Consider the following 14,703-nt stretch of genomic DNA (forward strand, 5'->3'; position numbering starts at 1 on the left):
GTTCTTTGTTCCATTTATACCCGAGTATATGCTCTTACCTTCGAATTTATCAATTTCTAATTTCTTTTATTTTAAATCTTCTACATTAATAGATATTAATCATCGTTTTCCTCTATCATTTATATTTAAATCATTCATCATAGAATGACAACAAGATGATAACACAAAATATAGAATTAAAGTTTTATAATTAAACAGTAGAAAACTTCACAAAACTCCTAAATGTACTAAATCATCTTTTAGAGGGAAAAAAAATGTTGCACGTTGTATAATATAACAATTTCATCGACGCATTTCAGTGAGATGAATTTATATCAACCCAAGTGAGATCCGATAGTTCCGCACTTAACCCGACATCCTTTACTAATGAATTTAGCTTTAGATTAAATGCATTTCAATGAGATAAATACTACATTGTTACATCTACAATGCTACCAATGTCTCTCAAAAGTCAACCAACTCAATTATGTTATGGCATCCTAGCAAACTCATTGATAAATTTTCGATGTTTTTCATTGTACCAATCTCAATAAAACTGTGAATCAATCACAATTCTGAAACTTAAAACAAATCCGACTTAATTAGAACATCATCTACTGTAACTTTCACTGGAAAACTTGCAGAGCATACTAAAATGATCCATTATGTTTGCTTGCAAACAAAAGTTCTCTGAAATTGCAATAGATGAAAAACAATGACAAAAAATAACAATATTACCTTAGGCTCACAAATGTCTGACATGTTCAATCATATGAAGTCAGTAACGCTGGCCACAATTCGGCTGCGTATCGAGCATGCTGTCGAGTCAAACTGTTTCCAGTTGTAGTGCCACATAGGTTCAGTTCATATATCATAGTTCCACAAACTAATAAAATAAATCAGGAGGGGGCGGGGGTATGTTAGCTTGCGCATAAAAAGACTAGAGCAGCAGCAGAAGGTTTTGGACAGAACTACATATCTATATACTCTTTGACAGAGAAAAGACTAAGTTATGAACAATTGATCGAACTTCCTGTACCATGGATGAAGAAGATAGGCTTGATCGAACTTCCTGTACCATGGATGAAGAAGATAGGCTTGATCGAACTTCCTATACCGTGGCGCGAAAACGATAGGGCAGACTTCATGAAAATTGCCTCATAGAGATACTCTTCTCATCTTATCGTCTATGCCTTTTCTTCCTCTCCATAAAGGGGACAAAAATTCTCTCTAATGCCATGGAAACTAAATGAATTCCATCAAGTTTCTCTTTTCCACTACTCCTTGCCTATTTATCAATGGAAAATCGAGGTGATTACCTTCATCATCTTCGTTTACTTTTTCAGTGACGGGTTTCTCACAAATACAGGAGTCGGGAAATTCATGAAATTCTTTACCCCGTTTCAAGTCATCAGGCTCACCCATGAACCCTCGTTGGCAAGATTTTACCTTTCTGGCGAATGTATTCCAATCCATCTTGTTCCTTTCCATGAACAGAGCACTGAGTCTTTTTGCATTTGGCCTAATGGTCCTTCTATGACCTGAATACCTCCTAAAATACACAAATCAAGGTTCAGTGTTAGGAAGGCAAGATGAAGAATACACAAAGGAACTTTAAAACTTCCAATTAATGTTTTAAAAGGTTTTCAAGGCAGTCTCAAGGCTTACAAAGTTCTTAGGCCTCATGTAATAGTGGGAAGAATTATATATCAATTTGTTGGTCAATTCTTCAAAGATATAAAAATTAACTTAAACATTCACCGGTAATACACCATGTGATAAACAAGATTAAGAATGAATTTGAAATCTTTAATTAAGAAGACAATTAATAGAAGTGAGTTTCATCTTCTTTTGTACTTCATACAATCAATATTGTTATAGTTTTTATCAATTTTTGTAGATCACCTGAACACTTTATGTTTCACTCTTTAAGAGAAAAAGCCTGTGAGGCACCTCTAGCCATTTAAAACATTGATTTCTATACTAAACAGTTCTTAATAAGAGATTTCAGGAGAAGTCCTGGGAAAATAATGCTATATAGCGAAAAATATAAGGAATTTAAGTATATAAAAATCTATTTTCGAGCTGCCCTAATATAATTCGTACAAAAAAAAAAAAAAAAAAAAACTAGTTTGAAAACAATCTCTCGAACAAGACAGTCTTTTACGGTCCAAGAATAGATACACAAATATTCAGTTTCAGTAGGCTGAATTATATTCTTGGATGGTGGATCCAATTCAGTCATCCATAGGCTGAATTATACCCACATGCAGAGCACAAAAGGGGGTATCAGAGAAGATCAAAACAGACCGCCTTTTTACAATCTAACCAATAATCTCATTCTTGATAATGATGCAGCAGATATAGAAAAGAAATAAGCTTGGTACCTTTCACCAGCAAGAATCTTGGCCATGTTCCCATTATTGTTAGTGACAAATACGTTGCTCTCATTGCATACAATGTAGTCGATGGCAGCAAGACGGGAAGAGAATGGAAGAAAGGGTTTCAGCTCTGCATCAGCAAGCATCTCCTTGGTATAGAAATTTGGGAAAAGTTCCCTAAGAGGCTTCAGAGTTTCTTCTCCACCATAGATTTCACCAGATGCAACATAAATATAACTATCATTTCTAAAACCAAGTGCACGTAGCATCAGACCCACTTCATAGGGAGTAAGTGGGCATTTCCCTCTCTTCCTTTCTTCCTCTTCACTTACATCCTGTAAAGCAATACCGAAATTTTATATAAACCACTTGCTTATTGCAGATCAATCGTACATGTCCAAATACACAGAGTTCAAGAAAAAGCAATAATAAAGAAAAATTTTAAGATCAATAGTTAATATTCAGATGTATTTAAAACTCAAAAACAGATAGAATACTGCTCACAGGTAGTGTTGCCCATCGCTTCCTTATTTCACCCAGTTCATGCCTTTCCTTTTCACCTCCACCATAGTAACATCCAGAAAAGGCTAGCATATCAGGCTCAAACCTACAACCAAAATGGATATTCATATAGAAATAAAAACTAATAGTAACAGATATAAATTAATTAGTTTATCTACGTGCACATGTAAGAATGTCTATGGACATCCTCAGAATCATAACATATTTGAAGTGTGGCCTGGCCAATCATGGGGCTCTTCTCAATAAATATTTTATTACCGAGCAACATCGGCCCTAGATAAATCAACTACAACTACAACTGCAGCAGCCGTAGCCTCTTTAATAATGCTTTAGGCCTTACCTTGTAAACCATCAAAACAAACAAAAGCATTATAGCCTAAAAAAAAATGTTTAATCATACGGTGTCTTACTAACTGGTGTAGCCTAAGGTATTTAAGGACAGAATTCACCAAGAATCAGATCAAGGATCTTTAATAGAATGAAATTATGAATAATTCATGAGGCTCTGTATTAACAGTGAATAAAAGTGGATAAGGAATTACCCTAATTAACCTTATTCTCTCTACATCACTAACTTAGTAGGAGCATAAAGAAAAACATAAAATCAAGCCGTCAAATAAAATGATGACCATATTTCATGTAGTGTAGCACTTGCTGTTGGGTTAATTTGGTAACAAAAGAATAAGACAACTTTCAAACACAATTAAAAAAAATGTGGATTCTCCTTAGACCAATGAAATTTGTATCGCGTCATTGATATAAAAGAAAATGAACTCTTCAGATTTGATATCTTGCTTACTTTTTGTGTTCTTGCTCTTATTTAACAGCTTCTTGTTGTTTTCTATAAGAAAATTAATATCACTGAACATATGCAATTGCAAGAGGAGAAGAAAAGCCTTGACCTATTTTTCTCTCATGGCTAAAAGAGAACTTACACACAATAAGAAGTCCGCAGACATAATTTGCATCAAGTAACATCAGTGAGACTATCCAAAAATATGCTTGAAGGGCCTTCCTTCATCCTTGAAAACTCATCTATTTCTAACTAATCAAGTGACTCAAAGAAATACTCTGATGAATTAAGGCAAAAGAATAGTTTTCTCCATCTTAAAATGGTGATCGCAAAATCATAAATCCAAAAGGGGAGTTTTGGCATATTTAGGAGTCTGTTTGCCAATCAAATTTAAAATATTTGAAAAACAAGGACTTGACAAAATATTTAAGAACGAGCGAAGGTCCACTAACAATCACCAACAGAAAAGAGTAGTCTACAGCACAGTCCAAGAACTACTTGAGGCAGACTTCTTCTGAGCAGGATGGTTATTGATCCAATCTCTAGCCTTCGTACTTTATCAAAGCTCCCGGCCAGATGGATACTATTCTTTAAAAAAAAAATCATGGAACAAAATCTGCTGAAGTTGATCATTAAGCCTTGTCCACTTAAGCCCATTACTTTAGCCCAAGTTACCGCTAGAGGGTGCAAAAACATTCTCAAGTGCAGTTTTTTTTTTTTTTACAAGAAACAACTTCTCGTTGATATACTAAAAAGGATTAAAAGGTCAAACGAGATAAACTCCCGAAGGAACCCAAAGGGAGTGAAAAAGAAAAATTAAAAATAACAAAGACAACCATGAACAAGAAATTTTTGTGGACCGAATAAAACAAATCCCTATAGAAAAAAAAATGACTATTATTGACTTTTGCTACCATCTTGAGAAACTTGAGAAAACTGTGAGTGCCTACTAAATTTGTTGTCAGTTTTTACTTTGATAGGAATAGAATTTGAAGAGGACGGATAATCAACTGAAGAAGAGGTGAGAAATTAATAGGGGATGAGACTCCTACCATCATCTTGAAAAATTAATCCAAAAGTGTTTGCGAATGAACCTTCAATATTAATATATAAAAAAAAATCTCCATAGGCTACAAGTCTAATTCCACGCTGCCCATGCTGACTATTGATGCCACATTAGAGTCATCCATCCAAGCAATGATGTGGGGTGACCTACACGCAGAGGGGTCTTTTTCTGGATTAAAAATTCCCCTTTCAAATGTTATTTCTGAATCACCGATAGAACCTTTAGACAGAGTGCAAGGATTAAGAGAACCTTGTTGTGTGGGCTCAATTAATATTTTATTTCGAATGGTTATTTTCTTAAGTGGAGGGGCCAAAAGACTTGAACAAGATTTCTTCAATTGTACCTAAACTAAACTTAGAATTCCACAAAATGGTTGAAAGCAAAGAGTCACCCCCTTTTTCCGAGAATAAAACAAGGAATAAATTTCAGTAAAACAATTCTTAATTCTTGAACACTTAGAAGGCTTGTTGAGTCAGAGAACAAATAAGGGCGCCTTGAAAAGGAGCCTTTTCCTTCCTTACTAACACTTGGATCATTAGTAGTCACAACTGAATTTGAATCATTATCAAGAATAGGGACGAAGGCACCATTAAAAACCTCTGAGACTCTCGGATGTATCAACAAAGCTGGATACATTAATTCCCTTTAATAAACCCGTTGAAGATGGTTGTTTACTTTGTTCATTATCATTAAGAGTGTTTTGTTTTTTTTATGATGAGAGATAGATTCATCCATAAATGTTGCCGTCAGAGAAAGTATTTCTAGCCTAATTAACTCTTGATCTTATTGTGTTGGTGACCACAAGGATTTATTTATTTATTTTATTTCAATGTGGGCAGATGAACAATCGAGAAGATTAAGGGTTTGTGAGAAGATAACGACCAAACCCCTTGGCTGTTTTCCAACTGCTTCAAAGACGTGTTTCTTTGAATAGATCAAAGGTAAGTTTGATAGTGAAATCCAACCATTATAGCCCTTCGGGTAAATAATGTTTTTCATTGGACCAATTTCCAACTTTAAGTGATAATCCCCAATTAATTTTCATTTTTCATTGAATAGTAATCCAAAATCATCACCAATACCCTTCAACAACATTACAGCCAAGAAGAGGTTGATGATTAATTGGTTCAAGATAATGTTCAAGAATTCGATGAATTTCGTTCCAAGAATTGTGAGCATAAGATTTTGAGACCACAAAGAGATAGATAAAATCAACTTCTACCACTTCTTTTCTTTGCTCACCCGTACGGTAGAAGAAATTCGAAACTTTACTTGGGGCTAAATTAAGGAATTGCCATTGCCCGGAACAACCTTTGAATGTGTCCTTTCTGACTCAACATAACTTCAACTAGAACTCACCATTTCCTTGCGAATTATATTAAACAATTGTTGTTGTGAAGGCTCCTTAGAAGAAAGTATTCCATCCCCCCCCCCCCCCCCCCCCCAAAAAAAAAAAAAAAAAACCTAGTCATCCTTCCTTATTTGGACCAACTGGAATACTGAGTCTCTTCCTAACCCCTGTGGAAGGCAAAACAACACTTACAAGAAACCATCCTTGTTGAGACCTGAACTTAAATAAACAAAAAAAATCAGAGGAATCTCTATCTTTCTTGAGGAATTTAGAAGTAATCGGCATATGCAAATGATCTAACAAAAAACTCTCAAACAAAGGGAGATGGGAGAGGGATAAAGGGAATAGTTGTTTAAATGTCATATCTTCAACAAAAATTACTTCCTTCTCTCTCCAAAAATAGAAAAACGCATGATAAGAGAAAGATTCTAAGCAATATCAATCCACTAAGATTTCAAAAAATATTGGACTAAAAACTAATAACTTGAGTTGAACAGACGGAAAAACAAATTCTGCCAATGAATGTAGACTAGAAAACCAGGCTACAAAACAAGTTTCTATGGTTGTACCACTCTCGATATGCACTGCATAGAATTTTCTTCCTAGCCAAAAATTCATGTTATAGAAGTTGTCCCTTCGGGCATTGCAATACTCTAACTAGACAGAGAAAGATTCTTACTGGGGAGCAAGACTTGGGATTTTTTGGATGATAGTTCCTTGACTTCTGAGCTAAATCTCTACTGCAATGGAAACCAAAATTGAGGCCACAGAAGCTTAAGTTCGACTTCTGAGGAAACTCCTTCTGGGCAAAAGTATCAACAGGAGCATCAGGTACGCTAATATTAACAGATCTTCACATCTGTAAACAACCAAAGGATCCACTTCTGGGAAGACAATTGGGTAGGAGACAGATCTTTTGCAGCACGTTTTCCAATGCAGTCTCTTTAAAGAAAGAGTCTTTTGTTGCAGAATGTTTGGACAACATTGATTAAACTTGGAATTTAGGCCTCAGAATAGGTATTTTTTACTGGGAACTTCACAGTAAGAGATAGGTTATCAGAAGGATTGAACCATTTCGAACGAGGTTGGGTAAGATAAAATTAGATAGAGTATAGACCCATCTGCTGTGTTCTCTAGTAAATTTGCCTTCCTCCACACCAGGAAAAGCAGTGGATTGAAAGGTCCTTTGAAAACTTAATCTGGAAGTTTAAAGTTCCAAAGTCGGTGAAACTATTTCTTTGGACCAGTAGCTATAGAAATTTGAACATGACTGAAACGCTGCAAAGAAAATCCCCAAATTGGCCCTCTCCCCCTCAATACATCGTTTGTGATTGGATGACTGAATGTTTGAGAGGCACATCTTTTCGGGGAAAAGCTAAAACTTTGTGGTGTTGGACAACGAGAGCGCTCCTTTGGCTCACGTGAAAAGAAAGAAGCCAGTGGATCTTTGAAGAAAAATCAGTTAAAGTGGATATTTTTTGAGCTAATGTACCATAACAATTTGTTGGTGGATTTCAAACCACAAAAGATTATTTTGTAATTAATCTTCTCAGAATATCTTCGAATGGGAAGGCTTTCTTGTACATAGCTCTTTGTGGGGTGGGGCTCCTCTTCCCTGGCCCTTGGGTTGTTCTTTTTGCGATTAAAACAAGTGCTTGTCACTTTAAAAAATGATCCAGGGTGTGTATTGAAGAGTAATGACGAAAATTTTATTTTCTCTTGATGGTTTCTTAAGAGATCCATACTGAAGATTCTTCCTTGATGTTTTGCGGGTTTTGGAAGGTTTTGAAGGGCTTGCATTAGTCTAATAACTCTTTCAATGCAAGAAGTGTTTCTTTACTGCAGAGCTATAATTTTGTTTGTTTTGCTAGTTGTTTTTCGTTGTTCTATTCTCGTGTATTTTTAGGCTTATTTCTTCTTGTATTGTCTTTTTTTGTTCCCATTGGGAACTTGTATCCTTGAACTTTTTCCTTCCTTTTTATACGTTAATGAAAATCTTTTTTTCTTTTTTTTTTTTTTTTTTTGTTAACAAAAATTAATGAAGATAGAATCCTCCAACAACTTCACATAACAGAAATGCGTTCATTGACAAAGATCTAGAGGAGGAAATTTACATGAATTTTTCTAACAGGGCAAACAAACAAAAGTAGAAAGTACGCTCACTTAAAAATCCTTTATGATTCTTTCGGGTGGAATCTTGATATATGTGTGTTGTGCTGCGTCAGTTAAGACGCTTTCCAAAACCTAGGGGCCATTCTAAATGTGGATGTAATTCAGTGCTCTCCCCAGACGTTTGTGTGATGCACAAATGAAATGGGGAGTCTATCAATCATCTTTCCATTCATTGCTCATTTTTTTAGGAAGGCTTGGTAAATTTCATTCACGTAAGAATAAAATGATTATAGCTTCTCATCCAAGAAAACGTCTACGGAACAATAGTTTTTTAATCCAATTCAACCAACTATTGCTCAAAGATCTGTAATCATCTACCTCCAAACTGTATAAAATCCCATCATAAAAATGCAAAAGGGGAAAATATCAAAATCATTTATCACGCCAGAAATCGTCAGCTACTAAAAGAATGACACTAAAACAACATATGTCACAGTTCACTTCCCATTTTCTCACAGTATCTGTAGCAAGGGCCAATGAAACATATAATCATAGCCCTCCAATTAGCCAAAATATCATTGAGAGAATAAACGAGTGCCAAGTTTCTATAAAATAATTGCTAGAAGACCAATGCTGCAAGTACAGGACAACAATAGTAGGAAGAAGTGCTAAGTAACATTTTGCAAAATATAGGAACAAAATTCTGAATAGAGTAAGTAAGAGTAAACCTCAAGTGAATGGCAATGTAACGTTTTGCCATATTTCTCATTCTCTTCACAAGTCTGTGACCGAGATCTTCTATAGGTTTTACGAATCTCAAAGCATGATAATTAGCCCGACAACGCAACTTCTGTAGCTCTTCATCAAGCATATTTGAAAGTCTATAATCAAACTTTGTCAACTGGACAACCTGCAAATTTACATCAATGAATTTCACCCCTTTGGAAAATGACCTCAAATGAAATTCAACATGGCAAGAGATAATCTGCAACACTGATATTTTATTGTCACCACAATAAAATGCCAACACTAGTACCCCATGGTTGAAAGCATGTGGCTTTTAAATAGAAATATCTTGAAGTGGCATGCACAAAATAACTTGTCAAAGACAATGTACGTAACAATTAATTACCCTAAAAATTATAATTAAAAAAAATACTTTTTAAAGAAAAATAGCTCTGAATGCATCAGCAAAATGTTGGAGAAGGGCCTTACACGTCTCCTTAAAAGTATAGGCAAAACTTGATCAAGATAGTATTCAGGCTCTGACTTTCTAGGGACACGCATAGTATAGGGAGGTTTCTCCATGGCACGCATGACTTTATCGGGAACTCTTTTCACAATAGTCACATCTTTTGAGAGGGAGGAAATGAACAGACCAACATCAAAAATGTTGACAAAGTCACTGCATACCAAGACAGTTTTGCATTAACAATTACTATAATTAAAAATAGAAAAAGGTTAAAGCTTCAATGCAAGGGTCATTCATCCTTAATTACCTATCGTCCTTCCAATAGGAATGATGATCTAATTCAGGTACCACAAGTGTAGCATTAAGGATCCGTGCAACTGCCACAGCATCTGTTATCTAAGAAAAAGAAATACATCCACATCAATTCGAAGATAATAAAAATTTTGGAACAATTTAGGAAAATTTTGACACAAGAATCTTTTGGAACCTGATGTTGATGAACAAAGATGACAACTCAATCATGATAAGGTAAAAGAATTTAGGGCTCGTTATGTATGAAACCTAGATTTTGTTCTATGTTTTCTAATTCACTGAGTTCGATAAATATATATTTGGTAGACGTGTTTTCAAGAATTGTTTCCAGGTTCTACGATCCAGATAGTGAAAATTCTAAAAACAACATTTATGTTTCCATTGTATTCAGATTTTGAATTTGGAATTTTAAAATGCATAATTATACCAAAAAAGATAAAACTTCAATAAAGATGGTATTTTGTGTTATAAACTCAATTTATTTTTGTTAAGTTAAGAAAAATGTATAATATAATATATTATAAGTTATAAGATATTGTAAAATAATAATTATAAAAAAATTATAACAAAAAAAATATGTATATAAATTAATTAATAATGGTTTAATTCAACCTAATATTTAGTTTTCCAGCTACAACTAGTTTCATGGTCTATAAATATATTATAGAACGAATTTTGAATCATTGTTTAAACTGGAATCCAATTTCCAAATCTACAATCAAACACATATTTGAAAACATGAAATACAACTTTGTTTCATTGATTCCATTTTTAGATTGGCTGACCCTTAATTAGCCATTAGATTTTCCCTTCTACACTCCGACATAAAATTGTAACAGAAAGAAAGAAAGAAAACCACTTACTCCTGTTCTCTGCTGATTCAAGCCTCCACTCGTAGCGATAAGCAAGTAGCCATTCGAAGACTTCTCACTAACAGCAGCTGAATTTCAAATCACAGTATTAGCGATAAGCAAGTACACTCCGACATCAGATTCTAGACATATCGAAGGAATGAATCATGTAGGCATAAAGCAATAAGCAAGTAGCCATTTGAAGACTTCTCGCTAACAGCAGCTGAATTTCAAATCACAGTATTAGCAATAAGCAAGTACACTCCGACATCAGATTCTAGACATATCAAAGGAATGAATCGTGTATGTAGGTATGCACTGAGAAGTTTAAAGAGTGCCAATTTGGCAGTTAAGCAGACTAACCTTTCTTTTGATAAGAAACCAAGATTTCATGGAAAAGAAAGGAAGTAAGGAACTGACTGTCAAATGCTAACCAACTGATTAACTAATTATTAGCAACTGAACCAACAACCATGCTATAGATCGAGGAGTCTAAATTCTTAATACAATCCATTCAATTTTAAATTTGAAAAAAGTATCTAAAGCTAGATGTTCTTTGAAAAAGTTTTGCACTGAAGCGCACGACAAAAAGGTTAGTAGGCAGTTAAAGTAGTTGCAAAAATATCTAATTAGAGAGGAAGGAAACGTAAATAGGCGATTCTTGGTAAGAAGTAATCTTCCTAACATGTTGAACGAAGAGTTTTAAGAACAAAAACTTGGGTGGCATGAAGATAGCCATACAAGAAGAAAAAACATTAGCGTCCTGTTTCTGTTGGTCTATTCAACTAGTACCAAATAAAATGAGGAATGAGGAAATAATAGAGGTGTTAAGCCAGCACTCCAAAATACCCCACGAAATCAAGAAAAATATAGTCAAGAAGAAATAAAACCTTAACTACAAGCCATAATAGGAGTTTAAGTTTTTGCACTTGACATCTTCAGGTAACCAAAATTTTTCAAATGAGATCACAAAATGTATAAACTATTCAAAATTACAAAAGCAATGCCAAAATCCTACAGAGAGCGATGGTAACCATGATAACTTACAACCAAAACGTGGGCTTCTTTTGCTGCATCCATAATAGTTCTTCGAAAGCTTAGACTCCCAGATATTGATCGGCCTATGACGAGTTCCCTCCTGAAAATTCAGATCAATGATGAACTTCAATGAACTGTCGGCCAACAAACCCCCTCTTCTAAAGAGTAAAACCCACACAATTTCCCACAGCATTTAACGTGTAAGGATAAACAAACTACAATTACCAGCGCCGAGTAGAGCCTCTGGTTGACTAAGTGCTGAGAGTACCATTCAAGATCAGAAGCAACATGACCCGTAAACAACGAAATTAAACCTAACGCAAAGAGCATCAAACCACACAACATCGACCATGAAAACGTCGCCTTCCTCTGCGCCGACGTTGATCTCGACAGTACATTCTTGCTACTAACAGCATAACCTTTCCCACTATCCTGCGGCTGTAACAGAGCCAGGTTCCCTGATATCAAGCTAAACCTCCAAGCTTTCACCACGCCCATTCAAACCCACCTCCAGCCTAATTACACAAGCCTAATAACACCAATACCCATACTCGAAATTCCAAATGTTCCAAGTTTACGAAGAATGCGAGAAAGAAAAGAAAAAAAAAAACAAAACAAAAACGTAACCGATTGGGGACGACAATAATGCAAACAGCAAATGCGAGCGCGAGGGCGTGGAAATTAGGGCTCTGTGGCCGTTAAACTTCAAGTAGAAACCCTAGAAATCGTGATCGGCCTGAACAGAGCGTGTGATTGAATCGGAGCAGAGAAAATGGGGGAGGAGAAATGGGATTTACAGAGGAGAATTGAAATTGTTGAAGACGAAGAGAAGAGATTAAAGGGACGGAGAGATGAGATGAGAGTGAAAATGGCGGAAAGAGAAATGGAGATTTATGCGAAGGCGATCAATGACTGAAAATGGGAAGAAAGAGAGAATTTTTCAGTCCGGCTGATAAGGAAACCCGATGCCCGATGAAGATCACTCACCTGACTGACGGCAGTCCAATTTTGCCGACGCCCTTCTGGGAGTTTCCTATTTATACGAGGGCAAATTTGACATTTCATTCCTTCTTTTTTTTTTCAATTTCATTTTTTTTATTAAATTGCAAATTTAGAATTATTCTCTATATTTATTAAATAGTCGAATTATGGAGACGGGACTATTTATAATAATTTTATGATGATAGGAAAATCTTAATTTCCTTAATTGTTCAAATTTATTATTTAATTTAAATTAAGTTTAAATGGTTAGTAAATTAATACATATAATAAATGTAAAATTATAAGTTTGGTAGAATATATTATATTAAATTATATAAAATATCATGAGGTAAATTTAAATTATGTCCTTAAAAGTTTCATTTATATAGTTGGATGTTGAAAATATTTTAAATCTACCAACATAAAAATTATAAGAATTGGTATGATGGGTGATAGGTGAAAATTAGAACATTCTCCCCTTCAAAGAAGCTAAGGAAGATCCGAGAGCGACTAAAGATAATTTTTCGTTCTAAAAAAATACGAATATTCTCAATTATTTGGTTCATGTATGAGAATTAGTATTGTTATGCTTATATGAAGGCGTGTTTAGCATTATTTTGATGTGTGGAGTCATATGAAGTCATTATTATTTTGTATTTGACTAGAGTCAATTAGGAGAAACTTTTGTTGAAATACTTTGTAGTGTGAGAATATAAAAGATACGCTTTGTAAACACTTTGGTTACGGCGATTGGTTACCACTTGTGGATGCGTAAATTTTTGCGTCTCTTTGTTTAATTTCTGCTAGTGGTTATGTGAGTGCGATCGATCTTACTTTCGCTTCCACTACAACCATATGTATTAGAGTATTTTGGTTGTGGCATTCAGCCCCAACAATTGGGTATCTTTTGCTACAATAATTGGGTATTAGAGCATTGAAGATTGTGGCATTTTGGCACAACAAGTGGTATTAGAGCATTTGAAGGTTGTGGAATCATTACGGCATAACAAATAGTACTAGAGCATTTGAAGGTTGTGGCATCGGCGCACAAACAAGCGGTATCAGATCATTTTTGTTGTGGCATTCCGCTACAACAATTGGGTATCAAGTATTTGAAGGTTGTGGCATTTGGGTACAACAAGTGGTATTATAGCATAGGTTGTGGTATTTGGGGTATTGTGAAAGACTTAACCTTATTGACCACTAAATGTCTTATGATACTAGTGGTTTATGTAATGCCACAACAAAAAATACTAATATGCAATTGTTGTAGCCGAATCCGAAGCAAAATTGACTATACTCACACACCCACAAACATAAATTAAATAAACATACAGAAAGATTTACGTGGTTCGGAGAGAATAAATTTCCCTACCTCCACGGGTGGTGGCCAATCACTATAACCAAAGTATTAATATTCAAAACCAAAATATTAAAGGTTAATATTTTTATTAATCACTATTATTGATCATCTAATAAACCGGTTCTGTCTAATCCAATCATAAAATATAAACCCCTTTCAGGTTAGTAAGGGTAGTAAGGGTGGGGCCACATTATTAAAGCCTAAAAATCGGCACTCACGGGAACTACTCATCTACAGAACCATGTGTGGGAATAAGTGAACTCTATTTCATGAAATTATGTTCTCAATTCTCCGTTTGATCAAGTCTCCAAAATGTTAGATATATAGAATAGACTAAAAAAAGTCATTCTCACTCATGCAAATCAAAGGACAAGCCTTCTTACACAAAGTTTGTAACTCGCTTAGGATTAAAATCAAGTCACATATGATCATCCTATAAAATAATTTTTTTTTTCAATTAACGAACTTGTAAAGAAAAATTAAATATTTCGTAGTTCAGTCTTATATAAACTCATTGTATAGGATACTCCTACTCACATGTCTACACACGAGTGATTTTGATCAAATTATTTGTAACAATTACAAAGTGAACTATATCACTAATGTCACCCTGATAAGCCATTTAGTGCCATAAAACTTATTTTGTTGTGCGGAAAGCTAATGATCTAAACATGTGGTAAATAGCCTCTATAGAGTCTATAGATAGGTTATACTCACTCATGCTACTTTTATGTTTGAGATTGTTTGCAAGTAGTTTAAATT

The 14,703-nt window shown here is 34.7% G+C and overlaps 1 protein-coding gene across 1 annotated transcript; it reads right to left on the reverse strand.

Moving 5' to 3' along the window:
- Nucleotides 1-695: 695 nt before the first annotated feature.
- Nucleotides 696-12,597, reverse strand: LOC111800371 (O-fucosyltransferase 29). The gene is made up of 9 exons (XM_023684029.2): nt 11,823-12,597; nt 11,607-11,697; nt 10,572-10,648; nt 9,704-9,792; nt 9,420-9,609; nt 8,933-9,114; nt 2,865-2,967; nt 2,367-2,695; nt 696-1,531 (listed from the first exon to the last, which is right to left on the reverse strand). Exons 1-9 carry the CDS (start codon nt 12,093-12,095, stop codon nt 1,225-1,227), a joined length of 1,641 nt encoding a protein of 546 aa, XP_023539797.2. The 5' UTR covers nt 12,096-12,597; the 3' UTR covers nt 696-1,224.
- Between the last annotated feature and the right edge of the window lie 2,106 nt (nt 12,598-14,703).

The sequence above is a fragment of the Cucurbita pepo genome, chromosome 8 (assembly GCF_057944985.1).
Source record: "Cucurbita pepo subsp. pepo isolate OVF chromosome 8, ASM5794498v1, whole genome shotgun sequence".
Lineage (NCBI taxonomy): Eukaryota > Viridiplantae > Streptophyta > Magnoliopsida > Cucurbitales > Cucurbitaceae > Cucurbita > Cucurbita pepo.

Excerpts from the sequence above, each read along its gene's own strand:
- LOC111800371 (XM_023684029.2), bottom strand. The coding sequence starts at position 12,095 with ATGGGCGTGGTGAAAGCTTGGAGGTTTAGCTTGATATCAGGGAACCTG. Across the intron at positions 10,649-11,606 it reads AAGAAGCCCACGTTTTGGTT|CTGCTGTTAGTGAGAAGTCT; the intron begins GTAAGTTATCAT and ends TTTGAAATTCAG. Across the intron at positions 9,610-9,703 it reads TCCTATTGGAAGGACGATAG|TGACTTTGTCAACATTTTTG; the intron begins GTAATTAAGGAT and ends CTTGGTATGCAG.